Source organism: Colias philodice, chromosome 13, assembly GCF_061535455.1.
Source record: "Colias philodice isolate Cphi_HAF_F1 chromosome 13, ilColPhil1 Martin Lab GWU primary, whole genome shotgun sequence".
NCBI lineage: Eukaryota > Metazoa > Arthropoda > Insecta > Lepidoptera > Pieridae > Colias > Colias philodice.
This window is the reverse complement of record NC_143098.1, coordinates 10142099-10158830: the sequence shown is the minus strand read 5'-3', so window position 1 is coordinate 10158830 and position 16732 is coordinate 10142099. Positions and strand designations below refer to the sequence as shown.

At 33.2% G+C, this 16732-nt stretch overlaps 4 protein-coding genes and 1 long non-coding RNA gene across 5 annotated transcripts in view; 2 read left to right on the top strand and 3 right to left on the bottom strand.

Annotated features, from left to right (window-relative positions):
* The window catches only part of Cdk12 (Cyclin-dependent kinase 12), a 220360-nt gene that overhangs the window by 60274 nt on the left and 143354 nt on the right, over positions 1–16732 (bottom strand). The gene's annotated exons all lie outside the window — the stretch shown is intronic.
* Positions 1370–3182, top strand: LOC149483625 (uncharacterized). The gene is made up of 5 exons (XM_089702987.1): positions 1370–1572; positions 1938–2131; positions 2285–2476; positions 2585–2690; positions 2905–3182. Exons 2-5 carry the CDS (start codon positions 1943–1945, stop codon positions 3153–3155), a joined length of 738 nt encoding a protein of 245 aa, XP_089559113.1. The 5' UTR covers positions 1370–1572; positions 1938–1942; the 3' UTR covers positions 3156–3182.
* On the bottom strand, positions 3319–4071 carry LOC149483624 (uncharacterized). The gene is made up of 4 exons (XR_016316539.1): positions 4047–4071; positions 3793–3925; positions 3578–3719; positions 3319–3496 (listed from the first exon to the last, which is right to left on the bottom strand). It is a non-coding gene; the product is annotated as an uncharacterized LOC149483624 (long non-coding RNA).
* Positions 6106–15807, bottom strand: pths (probable ATP-dependent RNA helicase DDX47). Its single transcript, XM_089702742.1, has 8 exons — positions 15613–15807; positions 15178–15436; positions 14803–14969; positions 14147–14383; positions 10488–10711; positions 9470–9602; positions 6873–7001; positions 6106–6270 (listed from the first exon to the last, which is right to left on the bottom strand). Exons 1-8 carry the CDS (start codon positions 15724–15726, stop codon positions 6127–6129), a joined length of 1407 nt encoding a protein of 468 aa, XP_089558868.1. The 5' UTR covers positions 15727–15807; the 3' UTR covers positions 6106–6126.
* LOC149483623 (odorant receptor 67c-like) lies at positions 11161–13765 on the top strand. The gene is made up of 7 exons (XM_089702986.1): positions 11161–11868; positions 12138–12315; positions 12566–12662; positions 12944–13048; positions 13266–13354; positions 13483–13549; positions 13668–13765. The coding sequence occupies exons 1-7, from the start codon at positions 11226–11228 to the stop codon at positions 13719–13721; spliced, it is 1233 nt and encodes a 410-aa protein (XP_089559112.1). The 5' UTR covers positions 11161–11225; the 3' UTR covers positions 13722–13765.

Sequence of the window (16732 nt, the reverse complement as noted above, 5' to 3'; positions counted from 1 at the left end):
GAGGAACAACAATCGTCGGGCTGGAGCTAAACAATAAAGGAGAAGACTGGTAAGGGTTTATTTATTTACAAAAAATACGCTAATCTATACTTAACCAGAGAAGAGTCAAATTCTGAAAATTTAATAAAAGCTTAAAAATATGACCTCATTCACGTCATTGAAACATTTGTCTGTTTTTCGGCGTTAACGCAAAGACTACTGAACTGATTTTGATAAAATATGCCTTATTAGCAATATGCTATTACTTACTCCTTTGCAAAATATAGGTTTTGAAGATTGAATTTGTATCTATGCAGAACGAACGAATACAAGGAACTCAAATTAAAAATACATTGTTCTGGACTTCTGGTTACCTACTTCAGTTATCGGAGTAGGCTATGAGCTTAAACATAAACTAACACCAATAGGAGCGAGCGGGAGGAGCAATGAAAAGTGTTGCTAAAATATTCCTTTTGAGTGCAGACGAAGTTGAGTGGATCAGATTTTATCGATAAAATTAATTTCTAGCTACGCATAACGCATGCAATGATCCAACAACTCAAACATTACACAAGGTGAAATTCGATTAAGAAAAGCAATGGAGTAAGCATTTAGTGCCTAGTGTATCCTCGACACCATAAATAATTCAGTACCTAATTTAAAAAAAATCTGTTCCTTATCACCCCACCTGTAAAATTTAAGGCTGGGTTGCACCATGTTAATTCAACAATAACAAAGATGTTAGGGAAAAACATAGGAGTTCTAAACTAAACTAAACTACTAACTACTAAACTAAACTACTAACTACTTAACTATAGTTAAAGTTAGTTATAACTAAAATATGGTAAGATAAATTTACACTGTTTTTTTTAATTATTTATTGTAGTTCGCTAGACTTATTGGCTATTGCCTGTTGCGAAGATGTCGTCACTGCAGAGAAGAACAGAATAAGTAGGTAATGGAATCCGTAAACACATTGAAAGTCGAAATCGTCGATCGAACGATGATTTTAACATGGAGACAGAAACTTCATTATAATATGAACAGCAGGCTTACTCTTCAACCTTATTTCAATTCCAATCTAAGACCAATCCGATCCCAATGTTAATTTTGCAGTCACGTGATTTCGTACTCTTGAAAACAATCTGACAACATTGGATTAAAATTGGGATTGCCCCGCGATTACTTGTTACACGTGAAGTTAGCTATGAGACGGGCCGCAATAGTGTCGTCTAACTCTTTACGATTAATCGGTAATAGGACTTTTAAATGCTTTATCCTTTAAAAAACAAGGCTAATAAATATTTCTGAATAAAATAAATATTTAATTTTATTCTTTTTAACATATTCCATCTATTTGAGCGATAGAAAATGGTCAAAATCATAAAATCACGTTTGACGTTGGCTGTATGCGGGAGGATCGTTGCCGCCTTTTCTGAAACCCGACGCAGAGGCGCTCCAATTTCAAATATTCCAAACATAATCAAGTGGTTGAGAAGAGTGGACTTATTTTAGTTGCGAGAGTTAGATATTTATAATTTTGAATTCATATTTAATTAGTTACTCAACTATTAAGAGAAATTTACATAAGGGGTAAGTAAAAAAATATACTAGCTATATTATAAGTAAGTAATGTTTTATTATGATTTTACATATCTAAATAATGAGAACCAACTATTTTTGTTTTGTCGCTGTATATAATTACTATCCTAGGTTACTTTATAAAGATGTAGCTTTTGATGATATTGACTTATAAAAACGATGAAGAAATTTTTGATTTTACGTATTTTGTAGATAATTATACACAATTATATTTGTTATTATTTACGTTTGTAAATAAATGTGTGTTTACACATACAAACCTTTATTATACTAGTGTAGTTAAATTAATTTATTAAATATGAATAAAATACAATATTTGTATTTTGTTGCGAATTATAAAAGTTTTTAAATTTCAGTAAATATGTCCAATCGGCCAAGTTATGCTCAGTTAGAAGGTTTGGTGGAGTTTCTCGAAGAAAACCCGGGCATAGCTAGAGGAGTGCTTCGGACAGCGCACGGTAAATTGGAAACAAAGAGAAAATGGGAAACGTTAGCGAATACATTGAATTCTCTTGGAGGAGCAATTAAAAATGGACAAGGCTGGGCTAAGGTAATACTTGTTACATTTATTTACTTATTAAAATTATATATTAAAATTCAAACATGAAAGCAAGTCTCATAGTCGAGCCTCAGATATTTTGAACAATTTATATAAACTGCATTTAAATCATTAATAATAAGATAAAAATTCTTTTGTTTTCAGTATTGGGCTGAGAAGAAATGTGCTTTAAAAAAACATTGTGCAGATCTTTCGGCTTCAATGACACGTACTGGGGGAGGGACAGACAACCTGGCAGTGTTGTCTGCCCTAGACAATAGATTAGTGGCAGTAATGGGGGGACAGGAATTTGCGACGCGTGATACAATATTGACAGTCGACCCATTTCCTCAATCGGTAATATATTTAAATAAACATACAATTTTGTAATAGAAATTTACATTACATTACATTTAGAATTCTCAATATTTAATAAATTTTATAATATTCTTTTCATTGTTTCAGTCTGCACCAGTAGTGGAAAATATTTTAATACCTGCAGAAAGTGCGGAAATGGATAGTTCCACAATTATAACGACACACAATGAGGCAGTACAAGAATTACCCACGAGTAAATATTTGTACAAAATTTGTTTAGGAATTTTAATTTATTTTAAATATGCTCCATAAACCCATTAGTCACTCAACCACAATTGGGATTTTTTGTTACAGCTCGAACATGTAACACTTCACTATTTTATTTTATTGACTTTTTTCTAAACATAAACAATTTGTGACATGATGTTTCAAGTGCTGATTTTACATTTTTTATGATTATATTTCAGTACCTGCGCCTGCGACGCCACTTCAAAGTGCCATTCCACAGCGACCCCGCCGACGCCGCTCCTCGATACAGAGAACGGTGGATATTGATATGCAGCAGATGGCGGATATCGAAGCGCGGCGGGTTGAAGCAGAATTAATTACAGCGCAAGCATTAACCAAATTGTCAGAGAGCGTTAGCAATATTGGAAATGCTTTGTTGTCAATTGCTAATGCAATTTCAGAAGTTGCAAGAAAAATGCCCAGTCAATAACTTTTCAAGATTATATTATTATGTACTTAGATATGTGTTGAAATTATTTTTTTATTATCCTTTTTTTATTTGTTAGGTAATGTATCATTCTATTTTAATTGTTAATTTGTGTTATATGTATTAGTAGAAACTTAGAAAGTATAGAAATAAACACTATGATTAAATAAAAAAAGTTTATTCATTTCATTCATCATCACATGTCAAAACTTAGATTAACAACTTAATAGATTAATCATTTAAAAATAAGTTGAGTAGGTAACTTATAACTACCAAAGCTGAAAAAATACAATTTTTAAATATAGGTGTCATCATGTACTCCCTCTGTGCATATCCAGAATCACCTGAAATGTAAATTTTATTTATCAAATTAGATTCAAAAATACAAAAATTCTACTATAAACTTATTTAAATAATTTACTTGCCTAGTAAATACACATTTTCTCCATTATTATTTAAAGTAATTAAATGTTGTTTAACGGGGTGCTGATTCCACACGAAACTATCATGCGATGCTCCTCCAAATGAAGCATATACTAACAAGATTCTTTAATCTGCATCACAAATCTAAAAATACATATTATATTTAAAACATGGACTTATAACAAATTGATTATTAAGTGAATTAGTTATTACTTACAATCATAACATTTCTTGAATGAAAATGTTTGCGATTAAAAAACCTTTCTTCATTATCTTTAGGTCTTATCATGGCTACATGAGTGCCATCAATACATCCAATAATACAGGGAATGTTAAATTTTTCATAAGATCTAGAAAATAAGTGCAACTTAATGAAACAATGCTTTATAGAAAACACAAAAAAAAAAACAGTTTTATAATCCAAGATAAAAGGTAGATAAAAATTAGGTAGGTATTTGTCTTTTGCATTACCTTCGTTTTATAGCATCTCTTTCCGGACGCTTTTGAGGAAACTTAATCCATTTTTTTTGAATAACTGCATTGTTAAGAGCTGCGTCACATCCCTTATACTGCGACTAACAGATTGTTGTGACATGAGAGTACCATACGTGCCTCCAACTAATTTTTGGTAACTCCCAGTCGCATAAACAGACAATGCTACTAAAACCTGCAAAAATTATACAAGTCTAAAGCTTTTCATATATGTATTACACTATATATCATTGGTGCTATATCACTTCTTCTTTTATCAGTTGGCATAAAAGGTTTAATTTCTTCATAAATTTCCCCAAATAAAACCTTATAGACTACAGGCCCATGTTGAAAAAATTATGGGTCATTTGACCCACCACCTAACCTATCTAGAATGATATAAGAACATAAAATAATAAGATTCAGCACTATGACGTTACTCGTAAGCTGTCCACCTGAGTGCAGGTGAGAATTCGAAGGTTCAGGTAGAGATTTTCTCCCCTTGTCTCCATGATTTTTGTACGGCGTTGCGGAATAATGGCTTAAAAGCAGTATAGAAATACTATGACACAGATGCCGCACAAAAATGGTGGTCCACAAAGTCGGAATTTATTTTTATTTTTCGACAGTTGCCGGGGTAAATTTGGTCATTTGATTTTGTACGGCATCTGTGTCATACTATTTCTATACTACTTTTAATCAATTATTCCGCAACGCCGTACAAAAATCATGGAGACAAGGGGAGAAAATCTCTACCTGAACCTTCGAATTCTCATCTGCACTCAGGTGGACAGCTTACGAGTGACGTCATAGTGCTGAATCTTATTATTTTATGCTCTTATATCATTCTAGATAGGTCAGGTGGTGGGTCAAATGACCCATAATTTTTTCAACACGGGCCTGTAGTCTATTACTTACTCTATAATTCGCTCTAAATTCTTCATCATTCATGGTAAACGCTTTATCCGTATATCGCATCATACGACGCTCATCTCGTCGTTATTTTAATTGTTTTTTATGGGAATTACTCATAATACTATAAATAACTGCTAACCGTGCCATATTATACACCAATAACTTATTAAAATCAATTAAAAAAGTAAAACAATTCCTAAAAAGTTACACTTCTCTAGATAGAAGACCTAGGCGCTAAAGATAGAAGATTTTAATGTAATAAAAATGTTAATATTGAATTCTACTTTTATAATTGAAAGGCAATTTTAATCTTTGATTTAGAATCTGTGAAAGAAGAAACCTTAATAAATATTTATAAAAAAAATGTGTTTTTCATTTTAAACCCTATCTCTTTATCTAAGCTTACTATTAACTATTTATTTCCTCACGTCCCTCCATCCATCACTCTCTAAGCCCTTGATAAATTAAAAACCCAGCCGGGTATTTTGTATAATTTTAATGTTTGTATATACCTACTATTTAACGATAACAGTATACCTATTACCTATATTATCCTAATCTAAGCAGACACAAATGCAACAAATCAAAAATCGTTAAAATGCATTCAGTCGTTTATAAGTCGTCGAGTTTTGAAGCTTGGATGTATCATGATGCATTTTACAAGTTCACTGATTGATCTCGTTTGTAAAAAGTAAATTTTACTTAGCTGTCTGTACAGGAACACTACTAACAATAGAGCGGCGAGATTTCTGAATCAACTAGGAATTGAGTAATACTTAACAAGAATCTAGCTATCCATTACTAAACTGAAAACACACCTAGGTACTAGAACTACCACAAAGTTACTGTAGAACTAAATGTAAACAGTATTTTAAGTTCGTTTTCCAACTTATAATGGCCTACTAATAATAATTATAATTTGTGTTTCATGTTATCACTTGTGTGTTAGAAAATTCACTAATTATAAAATTAAAAGGAAGCGTGAAGAATTTTCGCCTAAATAATATAAAACAAAGTCATAAATACAATCTTATTAGGTTTTATTACACAAAGCGGGCGGAAAGCTAATCTGCACACTGAATCAAATAAAAGCCAATCCCATATTCAATAAAGGTTAGGATATCCACAAATAAAACCACAACAATTTAATAAATCATTTATTATATTATCGTCTCTTCTTCCCGCCATGTTTGCCGTGTTTCCCCTTGATGCGTCGCCGCACCCCGGCCGCCTCCTCCGTGTCGTCGTCCGACTCGGCGCCGCGCTTCTTGCCTTTCGCGCCTTTCTTGTCTTCTAGCTCTTTCATTTCCTGTGAATTGGATTTTTTTTTGTTATTTATAAGTACGAGAAACATCACTACATAGTATAAAACAAAGTCGCTTTCTCTGTCCCTTTGTATGCTTAATTCTTTAAAACTACGCAACGGATTTTGATGCGGTTTTTTTTAATATAATATAGAGTGATTCAAGAGGAAGGTTTTAGTATATAATTTATTAGGTTTTAGACAAAGCGGGCAAAGCCGCGGGCGGTAAGCTAGTAAGTAGTAAATATATAATTTAAAGTTATATTTATGAATGAAAAATATATTATAGTTATGGTTTTGAAGTGAAACTTCTTCAGGCGCGTTGAAAGTAAAATTTTAAGGTCGCGTCATGGAAATACCGTCACGTCATGGAGTACGGCGACAATGTTGGTATTTTTGACACGTGCGCTCTTTTTTAAATTATCAAGTGGAAATTACAGTTTTCAAGCTTACAAAAGTTTATAGCTACAAATTATTTTTAAACCTAAAAAAAAATAGAACCTAACTTATTTAGGTAAGAAGTATGGCAGAAAATGTTCAAATTTAAGTGTTTTCTAAGTTTATAAGCATAAGAAACAACTGATTCCTCACTATAACATAATACTCACAATCTTAGTAAGTCGCTGAGCTTCCGCCACTCGTTCCTGCAGCACCATCACTTCGCTCTCTTCCGTTTTGTACAGCGGCAACTGTTTGCCGATTAGTTGCTCGATACGTTGGTATAGCTCTACGTCATACTGTTGAGATTAAAATAGATAAGTATTGTGTTTTAATAGAACATAATCGGACATAATAGACTACAAGCCCGCATATGAAAAAAATATGGGTCAAATGAACCACCACGGGACATATCTATTTCGAAAGAAGAGCAAAAAATAAATAAAATAAGATTCATCACTATGCCGTCACTTGTAAGCTGTCCAACTGAGTGCAGATGAGAATTGAAAAGTACAGGTAGACTCGGTAAATTTTGGTCATATATTTTTGTACGGCATTCTTAACCATCGATAGATCCATTAAAAATAATAAGAAACCGCTCAGTGCCGTACAAAAATGTTGGTCCACCAAGTCGGAATTTTTATTTAATTTCCGAGAGTTACCGGGGGTAAATTTGGTCATTTGACCATGTACGGCATCTGTGTCATACTATTGCTATACTGCTTTTAATCCATTATTCCGCAACGCCGTACAAAAATCATGGGGACAAGGGGAAAAAATCGAGAGTTGTAATCCCCTCTCTTTCCCCACTCCAGGGGGTCATTTGACACAACACGAAATAAATTTATTTTTAAAGTATTTTATGCATAGATAATATTTTTTCATGTGCCGTACATTTTCGTTGGTTCAAAGGGGAAAAATCTGAAAAAGAAAAAATCCATATAACGAAATGTTTGCTTTATATTTTGGTAATAAAATATAAATATACATTAATATTAAGAAGCTCGAGGTGGTTAATTATCACCTTGGAAAGTCGGAGTCAAGTGGAATGGACTCCGTTAAATTGATGAACTAATAAAAAAGCTATGAACGAAAAGATGTGAATTATATGCAATCAGCCCATGAATACAGGTAAAGTCACAAGCAAATGCTAGTATTATATACATATTCAAAATGTACAAGTAAAGCGCTTTCAAATGATACCAAACACGGCATATTTATCTTAACTTTATTTTTTTACTCTGTATGTTTTGTCCGCTAGAGGGCGCCACATTAGATTTTGTGAAACCCCATATAGCCTTTAGCTAGCTGGTCGCTGGTTATCCAGTGAACAATTCAGATGCTTCTAATGATATGTTATTTGTCGAATTCTGATAAGTAGTTTAGAAGTTACGAGGGAATAGATGAACATACATACATGACCTGTCAAAACCATAACCCTCCTTTTGCTTTGCCGTAGTTGGGTAAAAATATGTTAATGCCGTACTGTATCAAATGGCCATAAAGCACCCTTAAAATTGTAGCTTTCGTCGCTTTCATCAGCCTAAAAGATATGGTCTGCACAAAAATGTACGGCATCGTTTTTTCCTAATTTATCTATGTTAATACTATTTAAAACAACGAATAAAGTGTAGAAAACTATTATATTTCATTAATCTACGATGTTTAAACTTTAACAAAATTTCTGGTTTTGCATTTCTCTATAACTTTTTTTAGAACGGTTTCTTTTGAACGGCAATACTATACAACAATTGAATTTTACAATATCATGTTAAAAAAAAAGTTCCCGTACAGGGTCAAATGACCTTACAGCTCTTTATATCAAGAATTCGATGAAATTAAGATGATTATTGGTATACATTTAAAAGAACAATTATTTTTTGACGGCATTGCTTTTAATAGTACTTTTGAGTGCTAGATAATGTTTTGGAACCGAAGCCGTACTTAGTCAAATGACCCCCTGGAGTGGGGAAAGAGAGGGGATTACAACTCTCGATTTTTTCCCCTTGTCCCCATGATTTTTGTACGGCGTTGCGGAATAATGGATTAAAAGCAGTATAGCAATAGTATGACACAGATGCCGTACATGGTCAAATGACCAAATTTACCCCCGGTAACTCTCGGAAATTAAATAAAAATTCCGACTTGGTGGACCAACATTTTTGTACGGCACTGAGCGGTTTCTTATTATTTTTAATGGATCTATCGATGGTTAAGAATGCCGTACAAAAATATATGACCAAAATTTACCGAGTCTACCTGTGCTTTTCAATTCTCATCTGCACTCAGTTGGACAGCTTACAAGTGACGGCATAGAGATGAATCTTATTATTTTTTGCTCTTCTTTCGTACTAGATATGTCCCGTGGTGGTTCATTTGACCCATATTTTTTTCATATGCGGGCTTGTAGTCTATAAAGGGAATGTTCAAAAATTACTGATGTATCGGAAATTAATGTCATCGAATTTTTACTATTTTCAAATTGAAAGTTTTTTCAAATGCCCATTTATAGTTTGCTCAATAAAAATTATTCATTTTATTTGCGTAGTTAAAAAAGGTACCTACACAAAGATCTTTTTAGGTTACCTAAATGATGGATACAATGACGCTTAAAAAATTTAAAGGATTATTTGTTGACTAATTGACACAAATATATTTTTAAATTTTGGCATACAATTGTAAAGTTTTTTTTCCTATATCCTGACGGCTGACAAGGGAAATATATTAATTTTCGCCATTATATGCAGCATTCAATGAAAGTACAAACCTGGGAAACAAAAGTGATAGCCTTCCCCGCTCTCCCCGCCCGAGCGGTGCGCCCCACACGATGTATGTAGTCCTTGCTGTGGAGGGGAATGTCTAGATTCACCACCACGTCTACGTGCGGGATGTCTAGACCTCTGCAATGTGGTTATATTGATTAGAATAGAATATTTGTAAAAGTTTCGACGTGATGAATAAAAATGTTGAATTTAAAATTTTAAAATGGAGTTTTTTTTTCTACAAGATCTTATAAGAGCAGACTATATGATGTCTCTTGATATCAAACAAAAGAATGGCTAACGGCATCCATACTTAATATTATAAATGCGAAAGTAACTCTGTCTGTCTGTCTGTTACTCAATCACGCCTAAACTACTGAACCAATTTTTATGAAATTTGGTATGGAGATATTTTGATACCCGAGAAAGGACATAGGCTACTTTTTATCCCGGGAAAATGACGCAATCCCGGAAATCCCACGGGAACGGGAACTATGCGGGAACTATGCGCGGGCGAAGCCGCGGCCGGAAACCTAGTACTTAATAAACCTAAATAAAAAGAGTTTCCTTTTTGGAAGTACAAGGAAACCAAAATAATTTGAAAAAGTCAAGTATAGTTACATAAAATCAATATTATTCCTGTTTAGATTTGGATTAGCTTTGCACTGCAAGGATTTACGAATTTATTGACAAAAAAAACATGCTTACATTACATCCTTGTAGGACGTTAAAATACTATATAGGTAATGTATTGCAAGGATAAATCAGAAATCTATACTAATATTATAAAGCTAAATAGTTTGTTTGTTTATTTGAACGCGCTAATCTCAGGAACTACTGGTCCTATTTGAAAAAATCTTTCGGTATTAAATAGCCCATTTATCGAGGAAGGCTATACATATATCATTACGCTAAGACCAACAGGAGCGAAGCCACGCGGGTGAAACCGCGAAGCGCAGCTAGTTTTAAATAAAGTTTTTTAATTATTATCTAATTGACACGACCCTCCAAACAGTCACTCACCTAGAAGCCACATCAGTACAAATAAGCACGGATCGCGCTTTACTCTTGAACTTATTCAGCGCCGCTAATCGCTTCTGCTGTGACATCTGACCATGAAGCGGTACTGCAGCAACACCCAGCGCTCGGAGCAAAAGAGCTGTTCGTAATGCATTGGCACATGTCGCTACGAACACAATGAACGAGTTGCCGGCTAGCTCGTTCAAAATGTGCACTAGGTATACGTCCTGCAAGAAAAGGAGGCGATAGTTGACTAGGTCAATGGACATAGCAGTTCTTATCAAAGAGAATGACTTGATTTTGGATATAGAGTTCAAGTGCAAAATCCAGGGCATGGGCACATTGTTACGAACACTATGAAAGAGTTGCCCGATAGTTCGTTCAAAATAATGACGACCTGAGGGCAAGAGTACAAAACATATTTACTTGCTACAGGTACAGTAACCCAATTATAACAAGATATTTTTTCCATAAATCAATAAATTCACCTATATTTTCAACTTTTTGCCAAAGAACCCTAAACAAAGACGACGTTAGGCTTTAGAGTGAGCCTTTTAATTATAAGGTCGCGATGACAGCTGAGAATACATTTTTTCAACCAATAAACAGAATATTTAATGCTTATTTGCTATTCCTCTGATATTTTGAAGGTAGTAATTAGTTTTCGTTTTAGAATTAACCCATTATATTTCTCATTATCCTCCCAACCATCTTATAAATAAGTTCATTTATTTTGTGAAAATGAATATGGCATCAAAAAATGACTTCGACGATTCTTTTAAAATGACCAGATTTGCGCTTCTCGTTTCGGGAATAGACGTTTACGAAAAATCTGATAAAAGATGGTTAAAGTTATTCTCGTATTTATTTCATATCAATTTAGTGTGGCTATATACTGACGTGGTAGGAGAACTATTCTGGCTTGTAGAAGGGATCAGAGTAGGAAAGAGTTTCGAACAATTATCGATAATAGCCCCCTGCACCACTATTTGCCTATTGGCCACGGCTAGAAGTTCCCCGCTGTATTTGAACAGGGATTCCATTTTGAATATATTCCATAAATTCCGACAGTTACACCCTGGTACTAAAAATGACGATAATACACCATTTGATGGCACTGACAAAGCAAATGAACCTTACAGTGAGATCGAAAACAAAATAAAGGTCTCTACGACGGATATTCTGAACAAATTGACGACTTTCATGAGCATATCCAACCTTATAGTCATCATTGCGTTTTGTTTCCTTCCCCTTTTTTCGATGTGGGTTGAATATAATCAAACTGGAGTTCTGAAATTGAAGCTACCTTTTCTGGTGAAGTACTTTTTCGATCCGTTCACGAAGACGCGTTGGCCCTTGATTTATATTCATCAGATTTGGTCTAGTAAGTACTGCATTTGGTTATACATAGTTTGTCTTGTTTCATGAAAAGTTTTGTTAACAGTTTCATATACGCATTTTGTACACGTAGCTTATCCATGAAAATAGTAAATGCTAGGATTTAGAGAACAGAATTTTGAAAAAAAAATTGGATGTAGGTCAATATAATATCCAGAGTTAACACCTATTTCGAATTTAACCTACTTAACTTATAATGAGAGAATTCTTTAGAATAGATTCAAGGTTTCTACTGATATTTCTTTTTCCTTCTAGCATTCATCGTCTGCTTCAACATCTTTGGCGCAGACACCACATTCCACGCATTTTGCTTGTATTTGAGGATGCATTTCGAAATTCTTTGTCATCGATTCGAGGGAGTGGTAACTCCTTGTGCACGGGAAACGAAGATGGGTATACGAAAGTTGGTACAACGTCATCAGGAGTTGATACAGTAAGTATGCAATTACTCCTGTGTTCTTCTATGATAGTAGGTACATAGCACATACTATTTGACTAGTTCTATTTTTTTGGAGTTTTAACCCAATTCTAAGGCATTTAAAAGAATCATGTGTTTTTGGGTTGATTGTATATTTTTTGGCCTATTTAATAGCGTTTGCTTTAATGTTTTTAGCTTGAGAGAAACTGTCCTTTGAATGACCTTATTTCAATGTTATTATTTCATTATCGTATTTTTGTTACAGATTAGTTGAAGAAATCGAGGCATTGTATTCTAAATCTACATTATTCAATATCGTCGTGAGCTCTGTGTTGATATGCCTCAGCGTGTTTAACATTACGGTATTCGTTTTATATATTTTCTTGTAGAATAGTGCCAATGCCTCTCCAGTCTCCACTACACTGTAAAATTCGACGATTAATATGGATTAATGGTTATAATTTATATTTCAGTACATGGAAAGGGTAGTCGACTATAGTAATACAAATTCTCATAAAATCGTAATTGGCCACAATATTTAGATTTTTCATAATTTACTAAAATATATAACCGACGCAGAGAAAGTACATAGATATGTATGATTCTTCTATATGTTTTTCAACTGTATTTTTATGAATTTTAGTTTATCGATGATTTCGGCGCCGTTTTCTCGTTCTCAAGTTTCCTATTGATGAGTCTGTATCAGATATTCATGTCGTGTTACTTTGGTGATATGATTGTGACTTCGGTAAGATTTTTTAAAGTTATTCATTTAATCAATAATTTATGTCTCAGTCATGTGGTTAAACTTGCTTTATTGAATGACTAGCGCGTTCATTGAATGACAACATTTAATTGAATGACTTTAATATATTTTTGTGCACAGGGTCGTAACACAATATTTACTTATAACTTATTTATCTTTTGTGTTAGAAAGTTCCTCTTTATATTAGTAACTGTTTCAGAGCCTTCAAGTACATGCTGCGTTATACAGATGTAAATGGTACGACGCGGAGCTACCGATTAAAAGAACCATCCTCATAATCATGTTGAGGCGAGTTAATACCAGAATTTTATGATTTTCTATATTGAACATATTTTTCTCAATTTTTTTTTAAAACTGTACAGAAAAATGTTTCTGAATTATATTAATGTAATAAATAAGTAATATTTTTTATTCAGATCACAGAAGCCTTGCTCAGTAACGGCAGCAAAATTCGCGACTTTAAATATCTCTGCGTTTACAACGGTACATCTTTTTGAATAAGACATATTTAAGTAGTTTTTGCACTTTATTAAAAATATCTTTAGATTTGTTTTCTTTACTTTATTGCTAAAATTTATTGATTTATATATTTCTTTTTCAGATATTGAGCCGATCATGGTCGTACTTTGCATTATTGAGGACCATGTATAAGTAATGGTCAGACATCACACCTATGCACTAGAATGAAATTATTTATTTACCCAGCACTTAGAAGAATTATTTTCAAAAATTAAACATGGAGAAAAATATGCTATTTTTTGTAGTAAAATGTAATGATAAATAAATAATAGTATGAAATGATTGTTGTTTATTTTATACCTACTTCTGTGTGCTTCTTTTTTCACATGATTTTTTATGATACCTTTCTATTTCCATCTATCAATATTTTGATTCAAAATAATTAATGTCGATGTAAATCAATCCAAAGATTCCTTTTGACAAACAGACAAATAAAAGTTTTATTGTTATTTACACAATAAACAAGTGTATAAATAGTGGCAAACGGTAACTCTATTCAAAAACCAATAATTTAATCAAGAACAATATTTCAATCTATATCTCATCCATTTATCTACTTACCTTATATTTAACCGGTATGAACACATAGTACTGCTGCAGTTTTTCCACCGTCTGGTACTTCGTCGAGACCTCAATCTTCACAGGATCCTGTAGCGAGGCCCTCTGTAACTTCTGCACTTTCTTCGTCATGGTAGCAGAGAAGAGATACGTGCGTCTCTCGCGCGGTATCACGCGAAGTATCTTATCCACTTCTACTTCGAAATCCATGTTGAGGATGCGGTCCGCTTCGTCCATTACCTGGTTGAGTAGATTCAGAAAATGAAGTTGAAAATTTTTGAACATGAGGCAGGATTCAAATTGCCGTCAAAAGTTAAAAGTTTTTGCTGTCTAAAGACAAAGCGTAACCACTTGGTTACACATTATCGCAGGAACTGTATTAGAATGCCACAATATGATCTTTCATTTTTATGGAATAGAAAAAGCAACATTTTACTGCTTTTTAATTTATGAATCCTAAGTACGAGTAAATAGCTATTCATTCCTATTTTTCTGCATGTATATTCTGATTTAGAAAATTGATTGGATATCATTGATTGGACAAGGTACAATCTTACAATTCCTGCTATAGAGTAATTAAAGGGTTTTCAGTAATTTAAACAACTTTTAACAAACCACTATTCTATAAAAGGCTTTATTTTCTATTACACTATACTTACAAGATACTTCAAGGCCTTGAGATTAAATCCCTTAGTGTTCTCCAAATGATCAACCAAACGGCCAGGTGTTGCAATAATTATGTGCGGCTTCTTTGAAAGTGTTAGAGCTTGTGCTACCATGTCCATTCCTCCCACTATTACTGCACATTTTACACCTATACTTGCACCTAAAAGTCAATTGTAAGTAGTAATATTAACTAGTAGGATATTAACTTTATAAGTGGGACGGAAAGTTGCTTAAAATAAGATGTTGTGTGTTTCATCAATAAGTTCTATGAGCCTGCTTATGTACAAAATTTTATCATGTTGGTAATTATGAAGGTTACTTTGAAACTATTGCACTTATGAATGAATAAAAATTGCATTTCAACTTACCAAGTGCTTCAAATTGCTCTGAAATCTGGAATGCTAATTCTCTAGTAGGTGTTAGAATTAAGGCAAAATATCTCTGTGGACTTTCTAGTAATGCTTGTAAAATCGGGAGCGCAAACGCTCCGGTTTTTCCTGATCCTGTTTCTGCTAAACCAATAATGTCTTTCCCTTGTAAAGCTACTGGGATGGCTTCCTTTTGGATTTTTGAAGGCTTTTTCCATTTTAATTCTAAACACGCCTCGCATAGAACGTCGACTAATCCCTGAAAAATATAAACACCATGTTAAACATTGATAGGTTATGTCTGTAAACTAGTATCGTATTCTGTTTAGAACGTTGAAATACATTATGTATTACTTAAATAAAGATTGAGAGTTTAAGATTTTATTGTTATTATTCATAAAAGTACGATTTAATACCAAATGATCATGAAATTACCAAATCTTTAAATGTTCCACTATCTTCTTCTACTTCCTCAGTTTTTTCTTCTATTTGATCTTCGGCCTCGGAATGCTGACTTTCATTCTCACTGTTTTCTGTTTCTTCAGACATTGTTAGGCAGAAAAGGTTTTAAATTAATTTAGGAATTAATCGGTTTGAAACGCAACACACCATACACATGGTTTTGACAATGACAATAATTGACAACTATGATTGATAACGACAAACTTGACTAAAGGACAGATAATGTGAACGCACAGATGCAAACGTCCGAGAACGAATCGAAGTCAAGGGTGGCAGCGATTCAGAATAAACGTGTAGGGGCTTGTTATGTGCGGGTTAATAAAAGATGAATAACTACGCAAAGGTTATATTTCGTTAACTACATATATTTATTCGTATGTAATTAATATTCGACCTAATGCGACCAACCCGCGTCCCGACAAGCCCTTAACTGTTCATGCATAGCGCACGAACTGTTTATATATGAGTTACCGTGTGAACTTTCTTAGCGTTACACTTGATTCGATAACTCATAAATTGGCTTGTCGTCGCTACATCATTCCCCCCTTAAAAAATAAAAAGGGTATACAAGTAAAAAAAAAACTTACAATAAAACTAAACAATAAACAAATGGGTGTATATAAAATGTCGCTATATAAGGTTACAAAATGTTTACAATATAAAGTATAAAAAATGTTCACAATATAAATCAATCATAACGTATACAAGTGGTTAAAAGTTAACACCTAATTTCGTTAAACTATTTATGTTATTACAAAAACTCGGTTGGGTCTTCTAAGTGGCGTGCGATAATTGTTACACGTCAATTAACACTTAGTAACATTAACATTTCAAATCTCAATACGTTCTTTACACTTGTATCGTTTAATATTACAAAGGCTATTACTATACACTCATAAGCCATAAATCAAAAGTACTTAAATTTCTAAGTAGTACACATTTCAATAAAAACTCAACACAAACATAAATTTGAAATACCATACTAAACGTTATACAATTAATAATGAACTCGTTTCAAATTTCATAAGTGCTATTATTTATTAAATACGATGTGTTGATTACTAAGTATTTATTATACATTTCTAAGAAGACT